General features: G+C 36.3%; 1 protein-coding gene across 1 annotated transcript in view; it reads left to right on the forward strand.

Annotated features, from left to right (window-relative positions):
• GPC5 (glypican 5) overlaps positions 1-26,842 on the forward strand; it is a gene marked incomplete at both ends in the record, with an annotated part of 607,225 nt that overhangs the window by 83,474 nt on the left and 496,909 nt on the right. The window contains 3 exon segments of the mRNA XM_079539519.1: positions 14,140-14,273; positions 17,095-17,131; positions 17,133-17,221. Of these exon segments, the coding sequence (XP_079395645.1) occupies positions 14,140-14,273; positions 17,095-17,131; positions 17,133-17,221 (260 nt within the window).

Genomic DNA, 26,842 nt, shown 5'->3' on the forward strand with positions numbered 1-26,842 from the left:
GTTCATTATATATTCTAGGCACTCATGGTTTTTGGTATCTGGAGGAAAATTAAGTATGTCACCGTGACATGGAAAACTCTATATGCATACAAAGATGTGGGAATCAGGAACATAACAGAAAAAAAATAAAATTATGTAACAGATTCCGATATTTCCTTAATGTGGAAGTGATGAACTTATGATGAAATTTTCTACATTCTTGCATTTATTTTTGTACGTAATACCAAGCCTACAAAAGTTTGGAATGGGGTTTTTAAAAGCAGTGTGTGCTCACGATGTTCTAATCTCTGTGGACTTGCACCAGATAGCTTTTGAAATAGTTCGAGATAATGAAAATGACAAATTTTTTGAAGTTTTGTCTTTTTTTTTTTTTCCCCATTTTAGTCTAATCCTGAAAGAAATTCAAAGTTATGTGTCTTCTGAAAATAGGCATGATTACATTGTATTGAAAGAGACTTTTGTCTTGCTCTCTTTTTCTTTTTTTAAATGTCATTCATACTAGAAAAAAAAAAACACATTTTTCTTGTATTATAGGATGCTGGCAGTAAGAAGTTAATGCACTATATTTATATCTTTTCTTCCTTATTATTTTTGCTTGGAATGACTAGCTATAAACACATAAACAGCCCGAACTGCTGCAACAGTGACATGTTGAATTTCTTATTCCTATGACAAGAGCTATTCACAAACATTATCAATGAAATGCATTTTAATTTTTTCTGTTCCTGCTAGGGTCTGCTTTATGTAGCTACTTTTTATTGAAGCTTCTCTGATGAAAAATCACACAACCTTATTCAATACCATTATAGAAAATGAACTGTCTGTGTAAGTGCATTAAACCAATTAATTCCAGAGATTTAAAAAAGGAATAGGAAGAAGGTGATGAAAAACATGTTTTGATGATCTCAAATATGCACACAACATATACCTGCAAGCTGTAGTATAATTGCAGTTTTATTTTGGAGGAAGAGTATGCATGACTACTGACAAAAGACCTGATAATAGTATTTCTAATTGTGGGAAGTACCGTACCTAGATACTTAGTAACTTTTGTTGTTTATTAGATTCAGGCACTTAAAGAGATGCAAGAGGTCAGTGTCTTTTGCAGTAGTTGTTCTGTGAATCCACTGCTTTAGTATCTAAATCTGATTTATTTACTTTTTTTATACCTCTAAACATGTCAGTACTATGCCTATTGCTTCCTACCTACTGCATTTTGATTGCTTCCTTAGAGTGAGTTAGTCAATCATGAAATAAGTTCAGAAGCTACTTTAACATATTAGAAATAATATTTTCATCACCCTATTTCAAAGAGGTCTTGATATTTGAAAATGCTAATTATAAATCTGCTACATAAATCAGATCATGCAAGACATCTGAAATCCATCACTTACCCAAAAACAAAGTTGTAGGTATCACAAAGAGCTATATTCAGCCCACCTGAAGAGAAATTCTATATTAGATGCCTTTAAGAATATGTAGTATAGTTAATCAAAAGTAGTTGTGGATTTGAAAAGAATCAGAGATACAATATTTTACCACAAGAGAAATATTAGGCTGTACTTCCAAGCTTTACTAATGTCTGCACTTGATTTTGGCTTGAAAAACTCAAGAGTTAACCATCTAATGGAAATTCAGAGCAGAAGAACAGAAGAAAAATTATAAGCATTTTCATTAAAAATAAAGATTCAGGCAAATACAATAAAAGAGGAAAGTAGTAAACATTTCCTGTAAAACAATTCAGTCTGTCTAAATAAGACTGCCATATGAATGTCTTCTATTACTACTTCCATATGCTTCAATGCACCTCAAAGTATATAAGCAGAAGAGATACACATTTGTTATCAAATACAGTGACTGTTTTACCTGTAACTTACTGTTGCTGGAGGAATCAGTAATCCATCATTCCCTGATTTTGAGGACTATGTATTAGAATGCTGCAAGATTTGTAAAGGCTTTGACTTTGCTTCTTTGGATTTCATTACTGTGCTTCATGTCTTTAGCATCATTCAAACAGCTTTTAATTTTGGATTTTGAAATCTTTAAGAGGAAGTAATATGCATTTTCTCTTGTTACGTCAATCCTCTGATTCTTTTAATTTAAATGACAAATGTCATTTGGAATTGATATATTCAAGATTTTATTGTTTGTAAACTAAATATACATAATTAAAATGTTGTTCAAATGCTTTTATGAAATGGCATAGACTGATCTCAACTCTAGCTAAGAAGAAATAAAAGCATTAAAAACAAAAGGAAATTAAAAGAATTAATTAAATGAAAATACAATTTCACAGCCTAATTTCCCATACGTACTATAGCAAAACTAGCAGTTACTGTAAAGTAACCTGATCACATATTGTTTTACACATTAAGCAGATTACATAGAATTGTATAATTTATGACTGTTTCGGTTTATTATCTGTATTGTTTGTATTTAAACTGCAGATAAATTTCTTGATTGCATACAGGTTAGGTGCGCTTTATCTGGTTGGAAGTAGGTAATGTTAGACAAATATCTAGCTGGCTCTTCCAGTTGACTGCATCTATCTCTGATTCTCCGATTCATTTGCTCCTGTGTGTTCTAGCACTTCCAGGTGTGCAGGTAGCATCCCCTCCCCTTATGAAGGAGTTCTGTAGTAAAACAATAGCAGCCTGAGGGCAGAGACTGTACATTCATATCCTAGACTTCCTTCTACACAAGCTCCTGCTCCTCTGTCATCACTACGGCTGTTCTGTTTGGGGATCACTCACTCTCTCTGCACAAGAGAGCCTCATGTAACACAAGTCTCCAGTTGCATTTGGCATGGGCAGAAAGGAGAAGTGCTGTCAGTACTGGATGCAGAGCTCTGTATCTTAGGATGGCCCTGCTCAGTTTCTCTTCACGTACTTCAGCTCTGTGGCAAGTAGCAGTCAGGGTGACTGCAGGGAGGCAAATGATTCATTGCACACTTTTGTCATTGAATGGTCAAATCACACTTTCTATATAAGTATGCATGTATGTCCTTGTAGTACGTATGGGGCATTGCTTGCACTTACTTCTGGAAAGGAAAACAGTTGTGTTTAACTCCAAACAAGGATTTTTTGTTTCTTTTTTATTTTTTTTTTCTGAAATAGGATGCAAAGTATTAGGGAGAATGGGTGTGTGAGCAAAGATGGGGAGAGTGGATAAGTATCCTGAGGAAAATGTGCCCCCCATTCTGTCAACTTTCTGCTCTTTACAGGCTTAAATTACAGCAGCAGTAGAGGAGACTAGACTCTGCCAAGTTTCACTGTCAGCAACATCCCATAGCTTATCAAGAATGCGGTGTGCATTGCAGATGGGGTAAGTTGTAGCTGTTTGTAAGCACCTCATTGGCATCAACCAGGGAGAATCTGTTGCTGGTAAGAAAATATCTGTCACTGTGAGGGAGGGCAGGAAGGTGGCAGCTGGCAACAGGAGATGGGCAGAGTAGCCAGCAGCAGTTTGCGCAGCCAGGCTGGAGGATGCTGCTTCCATGGAGGGAAACTACACTCATGGAAGGGTGTAGACACTACTGCTTTTCAGATCATGGTTAGAGACCACGTGATCTGACAGATACAGCAGCTGAAGTATCTTCTTTAGCTTATTCCTTCATTTTTTTTTTTGAGATTATTTAGGATATAAACTACTTTTTTCACTTGTCCTTTTACCTCACTGCCTGTGCTATTTCCCTCTGATACCGTCTGATTATTTTAATGACAGTACAGTTTGATGACCCTATCTTTTCTGGTGTTATCCTTCCTTTTTGTTTATTTAAGTAGCTTATATTTATTGAGGTCTGAGGTCTGTGAACATGGAGTAAGGACAAGAATAATGTTTGTATCTTAAGAAATTTGAAACATAGAATCATAGAATCGCAGAATCACCAAGGTTAGAAAAGACCTTCAAGATTATATAGTCCAAGAATCCACCTGTCACTAATATTTCCCCACTAAACCATGTCCCTTACACATCTAGATGCTTTTTGAACACTTTCAGGGACTCAATCTCTTCCTTGGGCAGCCTGTTCCAGTGCCTGACCACTCTTTTGGAGAAGAAATTTTTCTCAATATCCAACCTGAACCTCCCGTGGTGCAACTTGACGCCATTCCCTCTCATCCTAGCACTAGGGAGAAGAGGCCAACTCCCACCTTGCCACAACCTCCTTTCAGGTAGTTGTAGAGAGCAATAAGGTCTTCCCTGAGCCTCCTCTTCTCCAGACTGAACAATCACAGCTCCCTCAGCTGCTCCTCATAAGACTTGTGCTCCAGATCCCTCACAGCTTTGTTGCTCTTCTCTGAACATGCTCCAGGGCCTCAATGTCTTTTTTTTCAGTGAGGGGCCCAAAACTGAATACAACACTCAACATGTGACCTCACCAGTGCTGAGTACAAGACGACAATCACCTTCCTGCTCCTGCTGATGACATTATTTCTGCTATAAACCAGGATGCCAGTGACCTTCTTGGCCTTCTGGGCATACTGCTGGTTCATGTTCCATGGAGCATTGACCAACACCCCTAGGTTCATTTCTCCCACACAGTCTTCCAGCCACTCTGCTCCAAGCCTGTAGCAGTACCTGGGGCTGTTGTGGCCAAAGTGCAGGACCCAGCTCTTGGTCTTGCTGAAATTAGAGGCTTAAGCTAGTGTCTTAGGCAAGGTTACAATTCCTCATACTCATAATTTTTGCATGAAACCTATGCATACTAATACATTGCAAAACAACGTACAAAATTATTTGCAGTCCATTTCTGCATGTATTCAGGAAAATAAGTGCAAACAGAGCATGTAAAATTCTGATGCAAATTTTACAGAAAGTCAGTTTTAAAAGGAAAATACATTACAAGAAAAGAAATTCACATCTCCCCCATGCCAGGCAACCTGAAAGTGTGCTGTGGTAGCCTTTGACAAATGTTTTTACAAAAACTCTGAGAAAACTCGTGGAAAATGCTATTGTAAATGCACATATGTATAAAGGATACATATTTAATGTATGGTTGTATAAAAAAAAGTTAAGCACAAATATGCACAAATGAAGTGAAAATATAAAGCACTGTTAGAGATTACTATATTGAAACATAATGTATTTTAAAACGACTTTAAGGCACTGATTTTCTGAGACATTTTTAGATGAGTATTAACAACAGAGAACATAAAAATATAAGTTAAAATAGGACTTTTGTGTGGAGGTTTTGCAGGGTGTTATATAAGTTTAGTGATATTGATAGAATAAATGATAGACAATTCATACGTTTTTTCTAACTATAAAGTGAAATACAGAGGACACCAAAGTTAAATTCTAATAAATCTAATTGTCTAACATAAACCAGTTTGAAAATATACACTTCATCATAATCATCAACAAAGAATGAGGAATGGCAGACATTGGTTGAAGGACTTTTGTATTAAGTATGAGTAACAGACTATGTTTATATAATTTCAATTTATGCAAAATAGGTCATTCCCTGGGACACTGCTTTTCCATTTTCCCATTTGTTTTTTCTTGCATCATCTCATTTGTTTCTGTAACACACAACACACTATATACTACCGCTATAAATGCTCATGCTGTTTTATAGATTCTGTAACTAAGCCTAGTGTTTTCCAGATAAAGACAAAATATGTAAAAAACAGCATGGACATTTATAGTGCTACAATATTTAAAATGAAAGCTGTAGTAAACCTATCCCTTATTTCTTGTTTGTCAGAATCTCCATTGTGTACTTCGTACTGTAGAACTCTGCTTAAAATCTGTCTCCTTTTCCATTGTAATTGGTTTCTTTGCTGTAAATGCATAAAAAAAAGATTTCCAGCCATGGGTAAAATATTAGCAGAAGCAGTAATACATCCATAAGTACTATATATACATTATGCATCTTAGAAAAATATGTATTAGTGTATGATCCAGTCTTTTCATTTAGCAGGGCATTACTTCTCAAATGCAAACTAGAAAATAAAATTAATGAATATTGTACATAATATTGGTAGTGTCTTTATTTTAAAGTTTATGATACAGTGTCAGATGTGGCAAACACTGGGTGCACCTGTGTCTGTCAAGAATGTGTTAGAACATGAAACCATGAAACCATGTCTGTAGATTGCTACATTCATTTCTCTGGTTCTCAGAATTTGAGTGCATGGTGGCACAGCTTTCAATACTTGTTTCTAGCTGCGCCACTTCCACTTCTTTCAGTAGATTTTCATTTACGGAAATGAGAAAAAATCTATTTCTTATCTTTGAGAAAAGATTCAAGTCCAGTCTCAAGTTTGTGTCTCATACCTTCTTGAAACACCCTGTACTATTTTCAATCTATTTGCCAAATCGCTGTGTTGATTTATACATATCCCAGGAGGAGGATTTCTGGCAGGAACTGTGGCTCATGGGGGACCCACACTGGAGCAGGGGAGGAGCAGGGGAGGGAGAGGCATGGAAGAAGCATTATTAACTGACTGCAGCGCCCATTTGCCAGTTGCCTGTGCTGCTGCTTGCCATAGGGGAGATGGAAGTGAAGTTGAGCCTTGAAAGAAGGGAGCTGGAGGGAAGGTGTTTATAGTTTGTACTTTGTATGTCTGTCACTATCCTACTCTATTTTTAATTACCCAGTTTTGTGTTTTGCCAGTGAGGGTAATTGGTAAGTGATTTCCCTGTCTTTACTTGAACCTTGGACTTTCCCATCTTATTTTGTCACCCTGTCCACTCAAGGAAGGGGAATGATAGAGCAGCTGGGTGCGGGTCTGCTAGACAGCCAACGTCAACCCATGGCTCCTGTCAACACAGACATGGCTTGGCAAGCAGCACTGAACAGTGCAGTTTTACATAAGGTAAATTCAGTATAGACTGCCAAGTATCTTGGTATATATTATGCATTCCTATTTAATGTGCTTAAATCAAGTTTACTTCACAGTTTGAAATAACTTAGGTCATTAAGTTTTCTGCACTTCCGTATTAAAATTGAGATATGGGAAATATTAGAGACATCAATGTAAGTTTGGTTGTTTTTTTTTTGTTGTTGTTGTTTATTTTTTTGTTTGTTTGTTTGTTTTCCTTTGTTGGGTGTGTGTGGAGGGCAGTGAGGCAGGGAGCATTTGACAGGAAGTTAGGGAAAATTAAGGCAAAATGCACATTCAAAATGTTTGTGTCCAGTTCTTTGTGTCTGCAGAAAAAGAAAAGAGGCTTTGCACTCCTTTCCACAAGGCAAGTAGGATACATAAACAAGTGTAAAGGAAGAAGTAAAATGAGAATTTTCTGTAGGCTGTCTTATTTTTTTTTTTTTCTCTACTCTTTCATTCTGAAAAAGAAATGGAGCACGCTTCTTTTTAGAGGAAGAAGTGGAGGAGAGCACACTTCTGTTTCTCGGTTGGCTCTTTAATGGAATTTTTGTTTTGGAAGAGAAAAACAATGAGTGCAAATCCAGAAGTTTTAAAGCAGATTATTTTTTTAGATAAATTTGGTACTTTGCATAATATGTATGTGTGTGTGAATAAGTGACAGTCTTGTACACATAAAAGGTCTTCACAGAAAACTGGTTTATCCAGGTTCAAAGATGAGGTTGAAAAGACATTGAAACACTTAATACCAGAAGGAAAATAACTAATCTCCTAAGAAGTAATCTGGAATGGGGGAAGAAATACTAGACTCTCAGAAATGCTAGTTGCATTAATAGTTTCTTGTTGTTTTTCTTCTCATTTCTCATTTTTTTCAGGTGGCCTAAGATTCTTTATTATCGTAAAAACACAGACCTCCAATTATATAAGGAATGGTTGACAGCATCTTACACTAAGTGAAATAATACATTCTGATTGTTACTGTAAACGTGTATTTGTGTTACAGACCTTATCTTCAAAAATGCCCTCCCCTCTACAATTTTGCCAACCTTCCACAAAATGTAAGCATGAAGTGCAGGGAGGCAAACACAGTCAACTTGTCTTGCTTTCAGAAACTCATTATGCATTGTAGGTTGTAATATGTTTTGTGTTGTGAGTTGAGCAACATGCCTGAAAAGGCTTTTGGTGACCCTAGGTAGACTCATAGTTAGATTTAACGAACAATTCTGCCAGTATCAGGCAAGAAAGCTGATATCCTTCTTTAAGAAGAGCGTCAGCCCTCTATGTCAGAGCTATATATTCAGGGCATACAGAAATAAAGAGCAATAAAGTATATTTTAGCCACTAGAGAACATTGATATGTCAGTGAAATTACACAGTGGTGTTTTCGCTGAACAGAAATGAAACATCTTGGCATCCACTGAAGCAGACTTGGACTGGGAGAGATGGCAGCCAAGTCCATTTAAATTTACAGGTGTTTATAAATTGAATGTTTAAAGAATTGTGCAAGCATCTTTCTAATTATCAACTTCAGTCTGTAATTCTCTAAACTCTTCATGTTTTCCCCGTCTAAGCTGTGTTGGACTTCTCTCTTAAATTCTGTAAAATGATGAAATGTATGTGTGAAATGAACAAAACTTTAAGTTGCTGCTGTAACTTTAATGTTCTGATGTCTAAGAAGTCTTGCAATGAACCCCAAGGCTATGGTGTAGAGACAATCATAGATGAAGAACAAAACATTTACAAAGAAAACAATACAGTATTTCTCAATGATCTGCCTATGTTTTAAATACCAGTAATGCTCCACTGTTCATTCCTAACAGTCTCATTAATGTGCTTTTCCTGTTCTGCAGAAAAAAAGTCTTATTTTAATTAATGCTTTTTTTTCCTGGTGTTCAAGAACTTGAACTTAGGGAATCCTTTAAAATTTCATACACCTCTACACTCTCTCACACATTAAAATACGTTTTTCACTGCACTAGAAGTATGATATTTAGCCAGCATCTGTTAGATGTAAGAGTGCTCAAGTGCTTGGAAATGCTGAAATGTTGGTGCTCCCTCTTGTGGTTTTACTGAAAGAAGGTAAATCACATTAAACCAAATGTGGTGATATCTTGACGTATGTTGCAGGAGCTTGGCTGGATAAGTTAAAAGGAGAAGCTAATATGACCTGGAGAAATCTTCATTTTTACCTGTTAAAGGATCAAAAAGTGCCAAAGCTCAGAGCTGCCTGGTAAGAAGAACATTCCTTTCCCTTGCAGCAGGCAGTGACTGGCTGGCAGCACGAGGTGCAGAACAGGATGTGATGTACTGCTCTTACTAAGCTTCTCTGACTGACATGCAGCCATCTATCTACCTGAAAGTATCACACATCTCTTTCCAAGTTTTGAATCTGAATCAGGAAATGTTGTAGACGTGATGACTTGTGTTTCTGGATAAATCTTGGCTAGTTTGAAGTTGCTGGAAACACTTGTGACTTCAAGAGTCTGTTTCTCAAGGAACATATGCACTTGTTCATTCCCAGGGAACCAACTATAGCCCACTTAATAGCTTTTTTTTTTTTTTTTTTTTTTTAAAGAACATATTTTCAAACAGTCATTCTGCCATCTTCTTGTAGCTTTTGTTTAGAGCCATTGGACTTCTGTCCTTTTTTTCACCAGTATTAAAAGGGAATTCAAGGGATGGTGGCAAATTTCTGATAGCTACATCTGAAGGCCATCAGACTGATCAGTAACTGAAATATGCATGAAAGAAAATTAGTTTTATGTTCATACATGAACTACAACCTCTCTAGTACCTTACAGTCTGAGAGACTGTGTTCTAGTCTAGTGAATGGGAAACATTAACAGGAAATTCTGGATATATATTTATCAAAACCTTACACACATGTTCACAAAAACTTACACAAGTGCACAGACATGAAAAAATCAGGTGTCAAATAAAGGGCAATTTTCAGACTCCTGGTCCTGATTCCCTGCTAGAACTGAGTCTAAGCCATGGGGGTTTTGTATGCAGAAGTGTTTTCTTCCTTCTCATTCTAGGTACATACATAAGAACTAGTGAAAGCAAACTACAGGCACATTGCACAACTAGAAGATGCTCATCTTTTCAGAGTATTTTGCAACAGCCTGTGACCAAAACTGGAGCAGCAGATCTCAGGATTCCTGAGGCCTATTTCTGGCATGGTGGAATGGTTTAAAGATACAGCACAGTTAATCACTGTCACTTAGTGTTATCTGATTTGGAGTATGCCAGAGCACTGTGCGTTCAGTTTGTTTCAGTACTGTCACTGCCAAACTTTTCTGCTGGCCTGGAGCTGGTGTGAACTCCTGCAGTCTGGGAGATAGACCAGTTCTGGTACCTAGTGTAGTGTACTTGTAGCACCTCTCTGTGTCCCAATGCTGTACACATAAACCTAAATGGGACAGCACATCATCTTTATCAGTACCATGTTGTCAGTACTGTATCACTGCCACTAGTGAATACCAGGCTCATGTGTGTTAGCATCTTAGATTATTTAGATCAGATAGATCTGTTCATCTTTTTGTCTCTAATTATTTTCTTTTCTTGTGCATATGGATGCAATGGAAAAAAGTATTTCTGTGAATATCTGTGTTCACCCATGGATATATATGCATACATAATTGCACACACACACACGTGTACATACATACTTGTATGCTTGTGTGCATACCTTCTTTTTTCAATCTTCCTTCATATTTGTAGGCAGTCATGATACTTATCAAGTCCAAATCTACCTGTACAGCACCTCTGTCTTCTGCAGGACTGTTTGTGATTGCTTTCACTCAGCAATCTTCTCTCATTCAGTCAAATTCCTGCTTGCTACCAGTTTTGCATATGTTACTTTTATTTCACTCTTTAAATTAAATGAGTGATTTAAATCTAAATTTAAATTAAAGGAGTGATAATCACATTTCAGAATCAATGAAGAAATGAGATAATTTCAGTATAAATGATGAAGTCAGAAATAAACATTATTGAAGTGGTAAAAAGTCTTGAAGAATGTGACTGATTTGCCCTATTGAAGGCACCAACCTAGAGAACAGTGTCTCACTGTTACTGATACAATGCTCACATCATTGTCCAGTCCTCTTTAAATGCAAAGGTTTATGATATTTAAGTTTTCCCAACAATGTGTAGCCAGAGATGTTCTACTGAATTGCACCACGCAAAGTCAAACTGCCATAAAGTTCATGGGTGGTGCTAATTGCAATTTAACTGCATGGTTATTATAAGAGCTTTTAATTAACCCAGTCATCACACTGTGGCGTACAAATTGTGCATAATAACAGCATGCTAAGTATAATGACAATAGGTTTGTCTGAACTGTGAAAATCAGGAGTTCCATAATTTTCTGAGATTTCCTTTTAAGCCTTTACATATTGTTCAGTATTTTTTGAGAACATTTGACCAAATGAGGGGGAAAGAAAGCAACTAGTAAATTGCATGGGCTTGTCTGTTTTAAAATATTGCAGCAGTTTTTAGTTCTTCCTGAAATTCAAAAAGATTTGTAATTCTCTTTTGAATAATATTTTGAGGCATTTTTTTTCAGTCTCACTTTCCTCAGGGTATATGCAGTTCCCTCTGAGAATCATTCTATACTGTAAAATTTTTATTTTTATTTTATTTTATTTTATTTTTTGAGGTCAGGAAATGCTCCTTTTGTGGAAATGTTTCAGTGGAAGTGGCAGATGATAAGAATGCATTCTGATCAGATATTGCTGCAAAATGATCACTCATGTAGTGAATGCACTCCCTTTCTCTCAGTTATTCCTGTCTTTGTCTCTGAAGAATGGCAGTAATAGCACTGGATGATTTTGGGTGATTTTTCTTTTTTTTTTTTTTTTTTGCTTGGATGGTTAACTTTGCAGCCCAAAGACTGAAACAACGTGTCAAATGGATGTTATAGTTTTCCTGAAAGCAGTGGAAATAAACTAAGTGGCCTTATACTTGTGCCATGTACTCATTCTGGAGACTTGAAGAACGCATCTTCAAAATAAGTAGACATTTATTAAATATTATAGACATTATTATACTTTATTAGATTTATTTATTTATTTATTTATTTATTTATTTATTTATTTATTTATTTATTTATTTATTAGTGTATCATCAGCTTTCTACTGGGACATGAAAGTCTGACATTTCAGTTTTGAAATATTTAGTTCACAGACACAGTGGGCACCTGAAGGCAAGGTAATACTGTATGACCTTTTCATGGACACAACAGCAGCTCACTGAAGACACTGTGCCTGTGAGGAAGGCTAAAGCTCATTTGCCACTCGTGTGCAGTTAGTGTCTTGAATATGACACAAAAATGACAGCCAATGGGTGAATGATACTGTGTGCTGCACTTAACAAGAAGTAACTGACACCACACTAGTCAGCCACACAGGCAGGCAGTGTTTCCAAGGCTTTAAATATAAGAGATATGGGAATTATAATAGACAATTACATCATCAGAGTACCTGCTTGTACATGCTCATCCTGCTTGTACATGTTCCTCTTGCAGAAACAATGTCCAAAGAAATAAGTGACTTCGCTAAAGGTTACTGAGGTAACTTTCAGCTGTGAGAGATGTTGATACCAACAGAACAGCTCTTAGCATTATGAGTACAATGTGTAGTTTTTGGTAAGGGCAGAGGTGTGTGTGTGGTGCTTATAAGCACTTTTCACAATTTAACTAATGCTGTTTTCAGAATTTTCCATACAGATCTTTTTGGGGAAAAAATATAAATAAAAAAAATTAAGATTAAGATTACTTTTTAAGAAAGATTTTATATTTGAAACTAAGGTTTACTTGTAAATGTATCAGTGAATGCAAAATTCACAAAGCATTTCTTGAGACATTCACTCAAAGAGAATGAATACTAGATTCATAGAATGGTCTTGGTTGAAAAAGACATCAAAGAGATCATCTAGTTTCAACTCCCCTGCCATGGGAAGGGTTACCAACAACTAGATCAGGCTGCCCAGAGCCACATCCAGCCTGGCCTTGAATGCCTTCAGGGATGGGGCATCCACAACCTCTTTGGCAACCTGTTCCAGTGTGTCACCACCCTCTGAGTGAAAAACATCCTCCTAGTATCTAACCATTCCCCATTGTCTTATCACTCTCAGGCCATGTAATCAGTTATTAGATAGCATTTTGAAGTAACCATATAATCTATAAAATGGGCTTTGTCCATACCAGGCATTGTGGCCATAAAAAACTTCTGGTTTTCTTTATATGTTCATTTCAGTCAAAGTAAAAGATAGTGACATTTTATTTTAAATCAGCCCTGAATTCTTCTGTCTTCCTTTTTCTTTTAATGAGGTTGACTATGTATTGAAATCAAAGTTTAATAAATCACATACGGTATTAGTTTTTCAGTAGAGCATGCAAACAAGATATGTACTGTTTTGTCTGCTTAATATCTTGCCTGATGTGATCCTCAGCATGAAGTATCTCTTATTTAACAAGTAGGTATGGCATTAATTACTTTTCTTCAGTGACTAGGAAGAATAATGAGCTATGAACATGGATTGATATCCTTCATAGCAGAAAATGCTCAGTATCACATTTAAAAGTTCATGTGAATTCATATGTATTGAAATGTAGATCAGAAAACCAGACATAAAAAATCAGTTAGCGTTTTCAGTGTCTATGGTCTGAATCATTAAACATGCATCTCGGATCATTAAATTTACATCTTCCAAAGTTGTAATGCAAGTTTCCATCATGCTAAGTGTTCATTGTATGCTCTGAGTAACTGTGCTGAACATGCCATAATAATTCATCAACTCCATAAGAAATCACAGAGTTCAATGCATATTTAAAAATATGATTGCAGTTTATTACTGAAAAATGGAAATATGCTGTTGTTCATTACATGTCTTGATCTTTGAGGTTACTGCTACTGTCTGCATAGCTGTACATTTTCTTGACAGCCACCATCAATAAAACACATTTTGTAACTTGCTTACTCATCTTGTATTCCTTCAAAAGGAGTGATTTCATTTATATTTTTCTTATACAACAAAATGAAATACAATTGTGTGTTTTCTGCCTTCTCTGTGGGCACAGTGTTGACAATTATGATAATTAATGATATTTTTCTTAGCTAATCTTCATGATGTGTCCACAGATTTTCATGTTAAAATGGACTTAAACAGAATAAAGAGATACCAAATAAATAAATAAATAAATAAATAAATAAATAAATAAATAAATAAAATTCTTACATATGCTCTTTAACATATATTTGTCTAATACTTTTATTTTTCATTTCTTAAATGTCTGTTTTCCTTTTAGGTGAACAAGGTATGTGGCCCACTTGTACAGAAGCCTACACAGTCTCCGCATTTCTCTTTTGATCAGAACAAATATAACCAGGGGCTGAAGAAGTTCTCAAGAGACAGTGAGGAAACCCTTGCCAGCAGAAGAAAGTAAGACATTAGTTTTACAGACAGAAAGAAAGAATAAAGTAAGCCATTAATTTTACAAAAGAATAGATTATATTCAAAGGAATGGCATGAAATAATGAAGGGAAAGAGATGCAAAAGAGAAGTTTGCTTTGACTGGCACAGAATTTCATCAGTCAATATCTATTCCACAGGCACTTTTTTTGTGGCTAAGCGGTTGATGTTTACCCGTTGCTAGCACACTGAAAATATAAAATTGTATTCTAACATCTGACTTCATCTGGGACTGTTCCATGATGTAAAAATGTGGTGTCTGAGCTGACCTCAGGGGGAACTTAAGGGACATCAGAGGAGCGGACAGTAAAAAACAGTGAAGCTGGGAGGGAGGAGGGGCACGGGGAAGTGATTTCAAAATCCACTGGCACATATTTCAGATTAGCAACTATATAGTTCACTTCACCTTCACTTGCTACCTCCTGGATCATCTCCTTCCTTATTTGTCATAATCACTTTATGTTTTCCTTTATATTCCCATGGCAACTCTAACAATTCCTCAAAGAGAAGAGCAACTTCAGCAATTGCTTACAGCTTGCTTTTAAGGAAGCACAGTTCTCCCATTCAACCACTTTATTTACCTGCTGTATATCTCCCAGCCACATTCACAAGTGCAGCAGGAAAGAACAGGTTTCTCCCAAATGGTGCAGACTTGATCAATGACAATGATTGTAAGAAAAGGAAATGAACGGAAGGACTCCATGAAATTGTTCACTAATTTCTTCATGTCCAGCTGCAGATGAAAATTTATAATTTGAAGTATGTGTTGGACTATCACTGTCTGAACTTTTCCTAAATTATTTTCACTATCAGACAGTTTAAACTTCAGCATCCCAAGCAGATAATTTCTAACACTGTGTGGTACATGAAGGAAAAAAAATTTCTCTTTGCTTCTGACTGTAGGAATTGTCAGATGAACCTTATGGAATAACATACAATATTAAAAATATGCAATGTTTTCTCCTCCAAAACCTAGCTAGGTTTTAGCAAGGAGAGTGAAACTGTAAGCAAACAAACAAACAAAAAAGAACATTTCCAAATAAATAGATGAGAAATATTAGTAGCTTCCACTGACTATAATTGTGTATTTGTGCTCAACTGCCTGTAATTACATGCTGTCTGATCTAGAAGATGATGTGAAAAATTCACATTCAGACCATCTGCCCTTCTAACTACTTTGGTCAGACATCTACAGGGGTTGAAATCAGTTATTACTCATATATTAACTTCATCTTTTCTTCAGGTTGTGTTTGCTAATAAACTGAATAATTGACTTTTCTGTTAGAATGCAGTTTGTCATAAGATATTATAGCAGCTAATTTATTTCCATTTCTGTATGGACTTGATTGGACTGATTGACTGTACAAAAGAAATTCCAGCTATTTTCTGTGAGAAGACTCTAATCCCTAATTTTCATCCAGAACATAAGCCCAACACATAGTTAAAAGCAGTCATACTCAATGGAAAATGGAAAATGCAACTTTGCGGGCAGAAAAGTACAGGTTGTAACTATCCATGGTTGGAGGAGCACAGATGAATCATATTTATGTATTTAAAATATGTTGCACATATGCAGGTTTTTTATGATGCAGTCAAAAATGACTCTCTACCTGATATTTTCAGAACTGCAGTTTTAGATATGCTAATACAAACAACTTGCATTAAATAGTTATAGTAGTTATGAATCCCTATGCTTTGTGTATTCTGCTATTCTAATGATAGACCGCATCTAATACTCATGTTTTACCACTGTCAGTTTTTAGTAAACAATAACTAAGAATTGAATTCCTTATGCTATTTTAGATCTAAGATAACTAAACATTGGGAAATGTCTAGAACTTAAAAAATTTTTTTACAACTCCAAACACCATTCAATAAGGTAAAATGAACTGAAGATTGTGGATTTATAGAACAGAGTACAGAATTTGTTGGCACCACTCTCCTTTGTGCCTGTGGGTCATAGATAACTCAGTATACTGTGATATTCTAAACCAGAATAAATAAGTATTTTAATTTTTCACAGCAGGAGTTGGTCTCCCAGGAAGAGATTTTCAATAAATAAGCAAGCAAATTATAAACATAAATATCACAATTCAGTTACAAATATACTAACTAAAAAAAAAAAAAACAACACTAATTTGTTTTGATTTCAGTATGAAAACTTACCATAAGCTCTGGGCATCTTGGCAATTATTCAAAATAGCAATACATAATTTATAACTTAGCAGCATAGGGTGATAAAATTAATGTCATTTTTCAGAAGAAATTTAAATATCTTCTAAATATTTAATGTCTACATCTTAAACTCATCTTACCTAAATCTTGAATTGCTCCATAACTCTAATCAGTACTCTCTCTATTACTTGTAAAACTGGATTGTGACAGATTGATAGTGCTGAAAAACAGATGACAATAACCACCTTTTTTTTTTAATTCGCTATGCTTTTTTTAAAAAAAAAAAAAACAAAAACATTTCTACGAGTGTATCAGTGCAAGCTGTATTAGAACTATACAAGAAAATTTCAGAGTGGAGGAAAATAATTCCTGTTCCAGAGCATGAACAAATTGTTTTGTTTAATTTTCACAAATGCAAGTATCAAAGCTGTTAACTACTGAAATGTATCCGAGGGAATCAAACTTAGGTAACAGAAAATTGGCTAAAAAATCATTGGAAGCAAGAGACAATATTAGAAAAAGCACATTCTGTATCTTCTTGTAGAAATGCACAACTGCAGTAGTGCATAATACTGTTGATTGACATTGTCAATTGCTTCCATTTTCCTCTATGCAGAGAATTTATCAGCCACCTTCACCTCTACAGAACCTTTATATGGTGGCCTGGCTGATCAGCTGTGTGGTAATAAGTTGGCAGCTGTTGATGGTCTGCCATGTTGGAATGGAGAAGATGTTGTAAAAAGGTACCTTTTCTACTCTGTTTTGTCTTTCTCCCTTTCTCTCTCTCCCTCTCTTTCTCTTTCCTTCTTTCCTTTCCTTTTCGTTTCTTTTTGTTTCTGTATTTTTCATTTCTCTGAAATAGCTTCCATGTGGAATCCAGTGCATTATTTCCCAGAGTATGTGTCAAAACCAGATAGAAAAACAAGTCAGAATGGGCTCCTTAGGCTTCATCTGAGAACAGTAAAAAAAAATCTGTGTCTTACTGCTCCTCAGATATTTCTCTTTTAAATTTATGGAGCTTAATCATACTCTGGTTAGAGGAAGATTGACCCACATTTACAAAATGTGGAAAAAAAATTAGCTTTTACTGTTTGTGATCTTTATACGGTACTTCTTTTAACGCAGAGTTTGTGGTAAGGATCTAAAGATATTTGCTTAAATGTTTCTTTTGCTCTGAAGAATGAACCAGTTTCTTTATATATGTGGTTTCTCAGGAGAAGGCTCTAAGTTAAAACATTAAGATAAAATATTTTAAAGGTGAAACACGTGTGTTATTTTACATATGCTCTTGCTGACAATGGCAATGGCAGTAGCAATGGCAAAAAAAAAAAGAGAAAAAATTAACTACTGTGCTCTTGGATGACTATGTTTGAAATCAGAATGTTTCACAACTTATAGGATGCCAGATGTCAGATGGACTTTCACAGAAATTATATCTATGCTTTATTACTTTCATCAAGAAAATAAGTATTTCTTTTGGCAAATAACAGAGATCTCAGTATTAAGAAGTTAACTGCAATTATGTTTTATACACATCTGTTAATATTAAGTGTAGGTATTATCAAAGAGAGTGAACAAAGGCTGTAATGTGAGTTAATAAAGTGAGAGACAGCTGGTACTAAGCAGAAGAAAGTGACAGACTGCATCTTCAACTCTGATTATGAGAGGCAGGTCCTGCAGAAGCTGGCAGCCCATGGCTTGGAGAGATACACTGTTGGCTGGGTAAGGAACTGGCTGGAGGGCCGGGCCCAGAAAGTGGTGAATGGAGCTAAATCTAGCTGGTGATTGGTCATGAGTGAAGTACTCCAGGGGTCGGTGCTGGGCCTGTCCTCTTCAATATCTTTACTCATGACCTGGATGATGGCATTGAGTGCACCCTCAGTAATTTTGCAGATGGCACCAAGTTGGCTGAAAGTGTGGATCTGCCTGGGAGTAGCAAGGCCCTACAGAGGGATCTGGACAGCCTGGAAAGCCGGGCTGAAGCCAATGGGATGAGGTTCAACAAAACCAAATGCTGGGTCCTGCACTTTGGCCACAACAACCCCAGGCAACGCTACAGGCTTGGGGCAGAGTGGCTGGAAGACTGTAGAGGAAATGGACCTGGGGGTATTGAATGATGCTCAGCTGAACATGAATCAGCAGCGTGCCCAGGTGGCCAAGAAGGCCAAGGGCATCCTGGCTTGCATCAGGAACAGTGTTGCAAGCAGGAGCAGGGAAGTGATTGTCCCCCTGTATTCAGCATTGGTGAGGCCACACCTCAAGTTCTGTGTCCACTTTTGGGCTCCTCACTACAAGAAAGACATTGAGGCCCTGGAGCGGGTTCAAAGAAGGACAGCAAAGCTGGTGAGGGGTCTGGAGCACAGGGCTTATGAGGAGTGGCTGAAGGAGCTGGGATTGTTCAGTCTGGAGAAGAGGCTCAAAGGAGACCTCATTGCACTCTATAACTACCTGGAGGGAGGTTGTAGTGAGTGGGAGATTAGCCTCTTCTCTTGTGTAACTAGTGATAGAACTACAGGGAACGACTTTGAGCTCCACCAGGGGAGATTCAGGCTGGACATTAGAAAATACTACTTTTCTGAAAGAGTGGTCAGGCACTGGAATGGGCTGCCTAGGGAGGTGGTGGAGTCACCGACCCTGGAGGTGTTCGAAGAATGTTTGGACGTTGTGTTGAGGGACATAGTTTAGTGAGTACTATTGGTGATAGGTGGATAGTAGGACTGGATCATCTTGTAGGTCTTTTCCAGTCTTGGTGAGTCTGTGATTCTGTGCCTGAGTCATGTGGTCTCCCTCTATGACCTCATCTCTTATGGCAAAATGACCTGCTTAGAAAATGGGGGAAAGAGTGTGAATATTGTCTATGTGGATTTTAGTAAAGCTTCTGTCACCATTTCTCACAATATTTTTCTAGCTGCTCATGGCTTGGATATGTGTATAGTTTTCATCACTACTGAGATGGCCCACTGAGTATTGTGTCCAGTTTTAGGCCTCTCACTACAGAAAGGACATTGCTGGTGAGGGGACTGAAAAACAAGACGCATAAGGAGTGGCTGAGGGAGCTAGCGTTGTTTAGTCTGGAAGAGATTGAGGGACACTTTATTGCTCTCTACAACTATCTGATAGGTGGTCTCTCTTTTTTCTGGTGACAAGAGATCAGATGTGAGGAAACAGTTGCAGGTTAGGTTTACATTGGACATGAGAGTGATCAAATTTTGCACATGGCTACTCAGGAAAGTGATGGGGTCCCCATCAGTAGAAGTATTTTAAAAGATATATGAACATGGCACCAAGGGACAGAGTTTAGTGATGGGACTTAATGAAAGTTAGTCTCAAAAGTACATTCAACACACTCAAATTCTGTGAATTTAAACACAAGGGGAATATGTTTGGGCAAGAAGAGCTCTTGCCCCACAGATTATGCTGAAAAATGATGGTTGAAATGGATTAATGAATCAATCAGATAGGGAAGGGATCTGATGGGAGATGAGTAGCATTGGAAGTGGTGATGTTCAGGGGCATTTTGTAGGGAAATGAAGATATCAAACAATGGGAACTTGGACTACAGGCAATGATCCTACCCAATGTTCAAGAGACTAAATGAATGCAAATACAAAATACAATATAAAAACTGGTGGCAAGCCTTCCGAAACAATCTTGATGAAACTGAGTATGAGGCCAGGTACAGCATTTTTAGGAAAATTGTGAAATACTTGAGGAATACTTCCAAAAGCATTGTGAGAGCAATTGAGAATCTAGAAAACTCAGCTTAACAAAAAAAAAAAAAAAAAAAAAAAAAAAGTGAAAGATCTAGATTTGTTTAACATGGAAAAGAAAGAGTTGATGGGGAAAATCCCAAGTGCAAACAGGCTGTTGCTAAGAGGGAGGAAAATATCTATTCTCTGTTTCTAGAGAAACAGATAAACAGATAATGGCTAGAATATATAGCAAACATTTAAAATATACTAAGATTAAACAGATCTTCTAGTGATGAGGACAATGAGGGACAAAAGTATGTAGTTAAGGGGCTTTTTCCTGCAGGAGGATGTTTAAGAACAGGCAGAAAAGGCACTGACTAATAACTGAGCTAGAGCCATTTTTTTTCCATGGAGATGCAAAGGTGAATCGGATAACCTCCTAAGATCTCCTTCAGCCTTTTGATTCTGATTCTAGCATTATCTAAATCCTTTGTTATTCAACTTCTTTTGTAATGATTCCAGGATACAGTGACATTTTAGAAGCAATAATGACCTGAGCAGACATGGCTGCTTTCCTCTGTAAATACTAAAGAAAAGCTGAGTTTTCTTGTTTGCTTTTCTTGTTTTAATCCTTCCCTCTCATCTAGTAGAGTAATAAAGATATTGGTGAGTTCATCCATGCAGCATTCCTAGCCATGAGGGAGAGGATGGAAAATCCTACAGTGTACAAATTAATTAAATGTAAATGAATTTTGTTTGTTTCAACATTATTCATCTCTGTTTTAACATTCTATTTGAAAATCTCCTACCATAGCTGTTGTTGACTGAAGTTTTGCATCTGACACGAGAAGGCAATGTCATAGGCTATATAATGCTTATACAAGTGCAGCAGCACCTGAAGAGATTGCTAAATGCTTGCTGTGTCTGTTTTTCTATCTTGAAGCAGCAACAAGAACTGGAAACAGAAGATAGATATGTTTTTAAAAAATCTTTGTTGCTCTTCTTTCTTCTTTACATTGCATTTTTACAAAGGAAGGAAGTTAGGATTTTAACAGCTGCAGTATCATATTCCAATTAAATCTTATGGCTTTCACCATATTTCATACCACCTAGAGATTATCAAGTATGGATAAGAAAAGGTCAGAAAAATAGAAAAGAAAGTATTGTTGCAATGAAAGCTTGCCTAACGGTTTACATTTCATGTGCTTCTCATAATTCCATTTTGCTTCAAGACTTTTAATCATACCAAAGCATGTGAAAATAATTGTGTGAAGAAGTTCAGAATTTCAGTTATAACTTATCTGTAAAGCTAAACTAATAGGAATTGTGCGAGGGGAGAGGAGAGGAGAGGAGAGGAGAGGAGAGGAGAGGAGAGGAGAGGAGAGGAGAGGAGAGGAGAGGAGAGGAGAGGAGAGGAGAGGAGAGGAGAGGAGAGGAGAGGAGAGTGGTTTAACTGACATTTATACATCTTTGATTGTCTAGAGCACATAGATGGAATGTGAACAGGGATGAATTAAATATCCATAGAGGAGAGCTATATGTGTATTTTACATCTCGAGATCTGTGATTCTACTGAAACAAAAATAGATGTGAGAGAAGGAAATAGTAAAATTACACGTGTTGAAGGATTGAAAAGTAATGGGGATTATTAAAAACAGCTAATCAAGTTTGGGAGGAATAATTTCTTATGAAATATATTTCAAAAGTATCCAAATTAGGAGGAACTAAACAGCATGATTGATTTTAATTGCTGAGCAAGCTGTTAGAAAGTGATTATAATAAGCATCTATCATCAAATGTTTAGCTTTGGCACAGCTCTTAGGGTGGGGAAAATAATTTTCTCCGTCTATTCTTAAGTATTCTGAAACAAAAGTACAATTCTGTATCGTTTCTTAGCCAAGAAAACCAGATTAATGGTGATATAAAGATATATAATTAATTCCTCTTAGTTTTTTTTTTTGTTTTGTTTTGTTTTTGAGATAGTTCTTACTTTATAACGAGGCAGAACTAAAATTATAGTTAAAAGCACTACTTGCAAAAGCACCTACGCAAAAGATTTGCCTGAGCAACTTGAAATGTGTGAATAGCCCATTGTGGCTTTTAATGCTTTGCCTAATGTGCTATTGCCAACGAGGATCAGCAACAGATGCTTAAAGAAAAGCAATTATAAATATGCACTTCCTAACAACTGGCAAATTTGGCAGTGCCTGCCCCAGAGCTGTGAATGCTCAGTCTTCCAATGAACTCATAAAATTGTAATACCAATAGCGTTATAAGACAAACTAACCAGAATTGTTCATATACTAAGTCAACTTAAGAGATAAGTAATGGATAGAGATATTTATAGGTAGATGATTTCTAATGAAAGTGAAAATTTAAAAATATGATTTAAAAAATTTATCTTCACAGTTTTGCATTGACCTTCATAGATCATAGAACTATAGAGTTGTTTGAGTTGGAAGGGACCTTTAAAGGTTATCTAACCCAACTCCCCTTCGTGAGCAGGGACACCTACAGCTAGATCGGGGAGCTCAGGGCCCCATCTTGCCTGGCCTTGAATGTCTCCAAGGGTGGATCTTCCACCATTTCTCTGGGCAAGTTGTTCCAGTGTTTCACTGCCTTTATCATGAAAAACTTTTTTTTCTTAGATTCAATCTGAGTCTCCTCTCTTATAGTTTGAAAACATTTCCACTTGTCCAATCAAAACAGACCCTGTTAAAGAGTTTATCACCTTCCTTCTTCTAGCCTTCCTTTAGATACCGAAAGGCTGCTCTTAGGTCTCCCCAGAGTCTTCTATTCTCCAGGATGAACAGCCCCAGCTCTCTCAGTCGGTCCTTATAGAGGAGGTGTTTCATCCTTTGGATAATTTTTGTGGCTCTCCTATGGATATGCTCCAACAGGTCTGTGTCTCTCCTGTACTGAGGACTCTACATCTGGAGAACTCCAGGTGAGCTCTCACCAGTGCAGAGTAGAGGGGAAGGATCACTTCCTTTCCCTGCTGACCACACTTACTTTGCAGCCCAGGATACGGTTGGCTTTCTGGACTGCAAGAGCATATTGCTGGCTCATGTCCAGCTTGCCATCCACCAGTTTCCCCAGATCCTTTATGGAAGGACTATGCTCAATCCTTTCATTCTCCAGCTTGTACTGATAATGAGCATTGCTATGACCCAGATGTAAGACCTTGCACTTGGCTTTGTTGAATCTCATGAGGTTCACCTGGGCCCACTGCTGAAGCCTATCTGGATCTCTTCGAATGACGTCCTGTCCCTCAGGCATTTTCACCTCTCTTCATAGTTTGATGTCATCCACAAACTTGCTGAGAGTGCACTCAATCCCATTACTGATGCCTTTGATGAAGATATTAGAGTCCTAGTACAGACTCCTGAAGGATGCTGATGCCCATCTGGACTTTTAGCCATTGACTACCACTCTGGTTAAAATCTTGCAACCAATTCCTTGTTCATCAGACAGTCTAGCCATCAAATCCATATACTCCCAATTGAAGGATCTTATGGAGAATTGTATTAAAGGACTGTGTTAAAAGACTCTATTAAATCCAGATGGATGACGTCAGTGGCTCTTCCCTTATTCACTAAAGCAATTCCACCACTATAGAAGGCCAGTAGGGTGATCCGGTAGGGCTTCCCTTTTCCACTGAAAAAAAAAAAAAACCAAACCTAAAATCTAAAATATTTTTGTTTTGTACTGCGGCTACCCCAGTAGGGATGCTTGGAAATTCTCACCAGCATGTGGCACCTGGGCTGTAATGAAGATTCAGGGCATCTAATCTGTATGAATGCATGACTCCAAAGCTCCTCTCTGAATTCAGGAGAATTTTTTTGTTACAATTTATCAATTTGCATTTGGAAAAGTGCTGGTGTCAGGTTATATTTTATGTCTAATCAGCAACCATTAGTTTTATCATCAAGACCATTAGTATTACCACCAACAACCCCAAAAGAAACATAATTAACATCATATTTTGGTTACAAGAATGAGGGGGTCTCATGAGAATCTTTATCTCCATCAATGTAGAAAACAAAAGGTATTTCTGTTTCTGTCAGCAACAAATAATTCAGTGATAAAATAATGACATTTGTCTCTTTACTAGTTTTTGATATAACTTTTTGTCGTCTTATGTTTTGAGAAACCTTGAATACTGTTTTTGGTTAGGTTAATGAATTTAGGATTTAGAGCAGGAATCTAAACTATTTCAGAGGAAGACAAAAGGTAGAAGAAGGAATAATATTGATTTGATGATAGATTGTATAAAAACTATGTAGTTTATTTAATATCTGATTCCTCTGTCACTTGCTTTTAGGATACCCAAATCTGATATCAAGGGAAAAAAATAAATGGCATATACTTCCTTTGCTTAAATTATGTGTGGGTTTTGTTCTCTATTTTGTCATGAAGTATACACATAAAAACATTCCTGCTTTAGTAACTGTAATATCAGTTTCAACATTTGCTTAGATAAGAGTCATGAAATTTCAAGATATAATTTATTTGATTTATTTGGATTTATTTAAAAGCAGTAAAATATATGTTTTATTTGATTACCTCTAAATAAATGATCTGTTTTTTCCTTCTGCCTGCTTGAGCAAATATATAGTTTTCTGTAGTGTTTGTTATAGAAACATTTGAATCCTTGGTTATGCGCAGTAGGGGTTATAATGGAAGGGTTCAAACACTGGTTTAATTTATTTTTAATAAGTTGGTAGTATTTTACAAAATGTGTGGTCTTTTAAACTGAAAAGCATGATTCAAGCTGTGTTTAATAGCTGTATAAATTCTCAGAAGGCAGCTGAATGATAGAGGAGAGAAAGACCAAATTCATAGAATTATTTTGAATTCTGTCATCATAATACCTTCATTCTGGAGTGTTTGATATTCATTTTACACAGCCTCAAAAAATAATTATACATATATGTATACTGTATATACTCCAGAATTTAGTATTAGAGATCTGATGCCTCTTAGGGGTTTTTCCAGAGAGTTTAGGGCCACTTTTTCATAGTTCATGACATACAACAGTTGAAGCAAAAAATACATCACTTTTTGTATAGTATGGCTTGACATTTTTACTTAGGAAAAGAATTTGCTGCATTCTTCAAAAATAATCCTAACATAAAATAATAACTGTGAATTATTGCAGATTATGCCAGACAAAAGATTTTTGTATTAGTGCCTCACTAAGGTTCTTATGAAGTAAATGCAGTCTAATTACATTGAAATTTGAAATACAAGGTATTTTTCAAATAATATCTTTAGTGAGATTTTACAATGAGATCCCTTCCATGCAGTGATGTTCTGAAGCATTTCATATTTCTAAAAGCAAATTATTTATCATTTCTTGTCATGGCAGTTTAATACAACAGCTGTTATTATGTTATATACACTATAATATATCAAGTATTATTTAAATAATATTTGAATTGTAAAAAATCTTAGGGATCCTTTCACTGCAGTGTTCACAGTGGTAACGTATCAGCATGCAGGCTTACCAGTCCAGGCAGGAAACTTCTGAGTACTGATGACTGCAGAAGTGTTCACCACTACAGCATTTTACAGGCTTTTATCAATGATAAGTTGTGTCAGCTAAAGACTTTTGGCAGATCTGTAGGTCAGTTTTTCACTGAGCATCCTGCGCCAACCAGATCTGTACTACTGAAACTTAAGACTCTTCTGGTTGGGTTGTTTTTCGTTTGTTTGTTTTCTTGCTTGCTTTTACATCTTTATAGCAAGCTTAGTTACTTCTGTTATTTTTTAGCAGATTTAATTTTAGAGACTTGGAAATTGGTTAGGCATCTTATGAGAAAACCACTGATTTGTTTGTATGTGTCTGTGGTAGTTTGCAGTAAGTTATTGTCTATATATAAAGAACTATTTCGCTTCGTAGTCCTATGTTACTGGATATTTGGTAGATTATTATGCTTACAGTCTCAATTAATGCCATTTATATGATATAGTTGATAATGAATTGGTATTCATATAATTTTATTAATTCATTTCAAAGAATGACAGTTCTTTTTTTTTTTCTAGGAATGGGTATTATCCTTTCCAACTGTATCAAATTCTTCTTGCTGCTTTTTCAGTTAATGAAATCATTATTTTCTCCTCAATGAAGTAAAACTAATCTGCCATTTACAACTGTGTCTATGACCATCTACTTCAAAAATATTGTGCTTTCTGTTCTCTTTAATAAAAGTTACAATTTCTTATCATCCTTAGCAGCTCATCTTCTTCTTACATTCCTTTAGGATTATATGATGGGAGGAACAAATTGGCTTGCATACGTTATAGAGATCATTTTGTTCTAGCTATTGCTATTCTGACACTGCATTCTCAGGGTCTAAGTATTTTTTAGCACTTGACTATATGTGGACACTCAGGGAAATTTAGACTTAATGAAGCTTGTGAATTCAGAAAGCAGTGTTGTTAGCTCATTTTTGACTCAGTTCTTTGAATAACCAAACTGAAGACACATTGATTCAGAAAGAATTTTAATTGGTATCTCAGAAATTTAATGATGCTTTGCTGGCCTATTTGCATTTGCATCTTTAATATGTTCTAAGTGATATTTTGAGTTTACCGATGTAGAGAATAACAAATCAGTAATAGTTCTCTGTGAAAAAGATGGAAGCTAAAACTAATGAATGGGTGGCA

This window comes from Tetrao urogallus, assembly GCF_951394365.1.
Source record: "Tetrao urogallus genome assembly, chromosome: 1".
NCBI lineage: Eukaryota > Metazoa > Chordata > Aves > Galliformes > Phasianidae > Tetrao > Tetrao urogallus.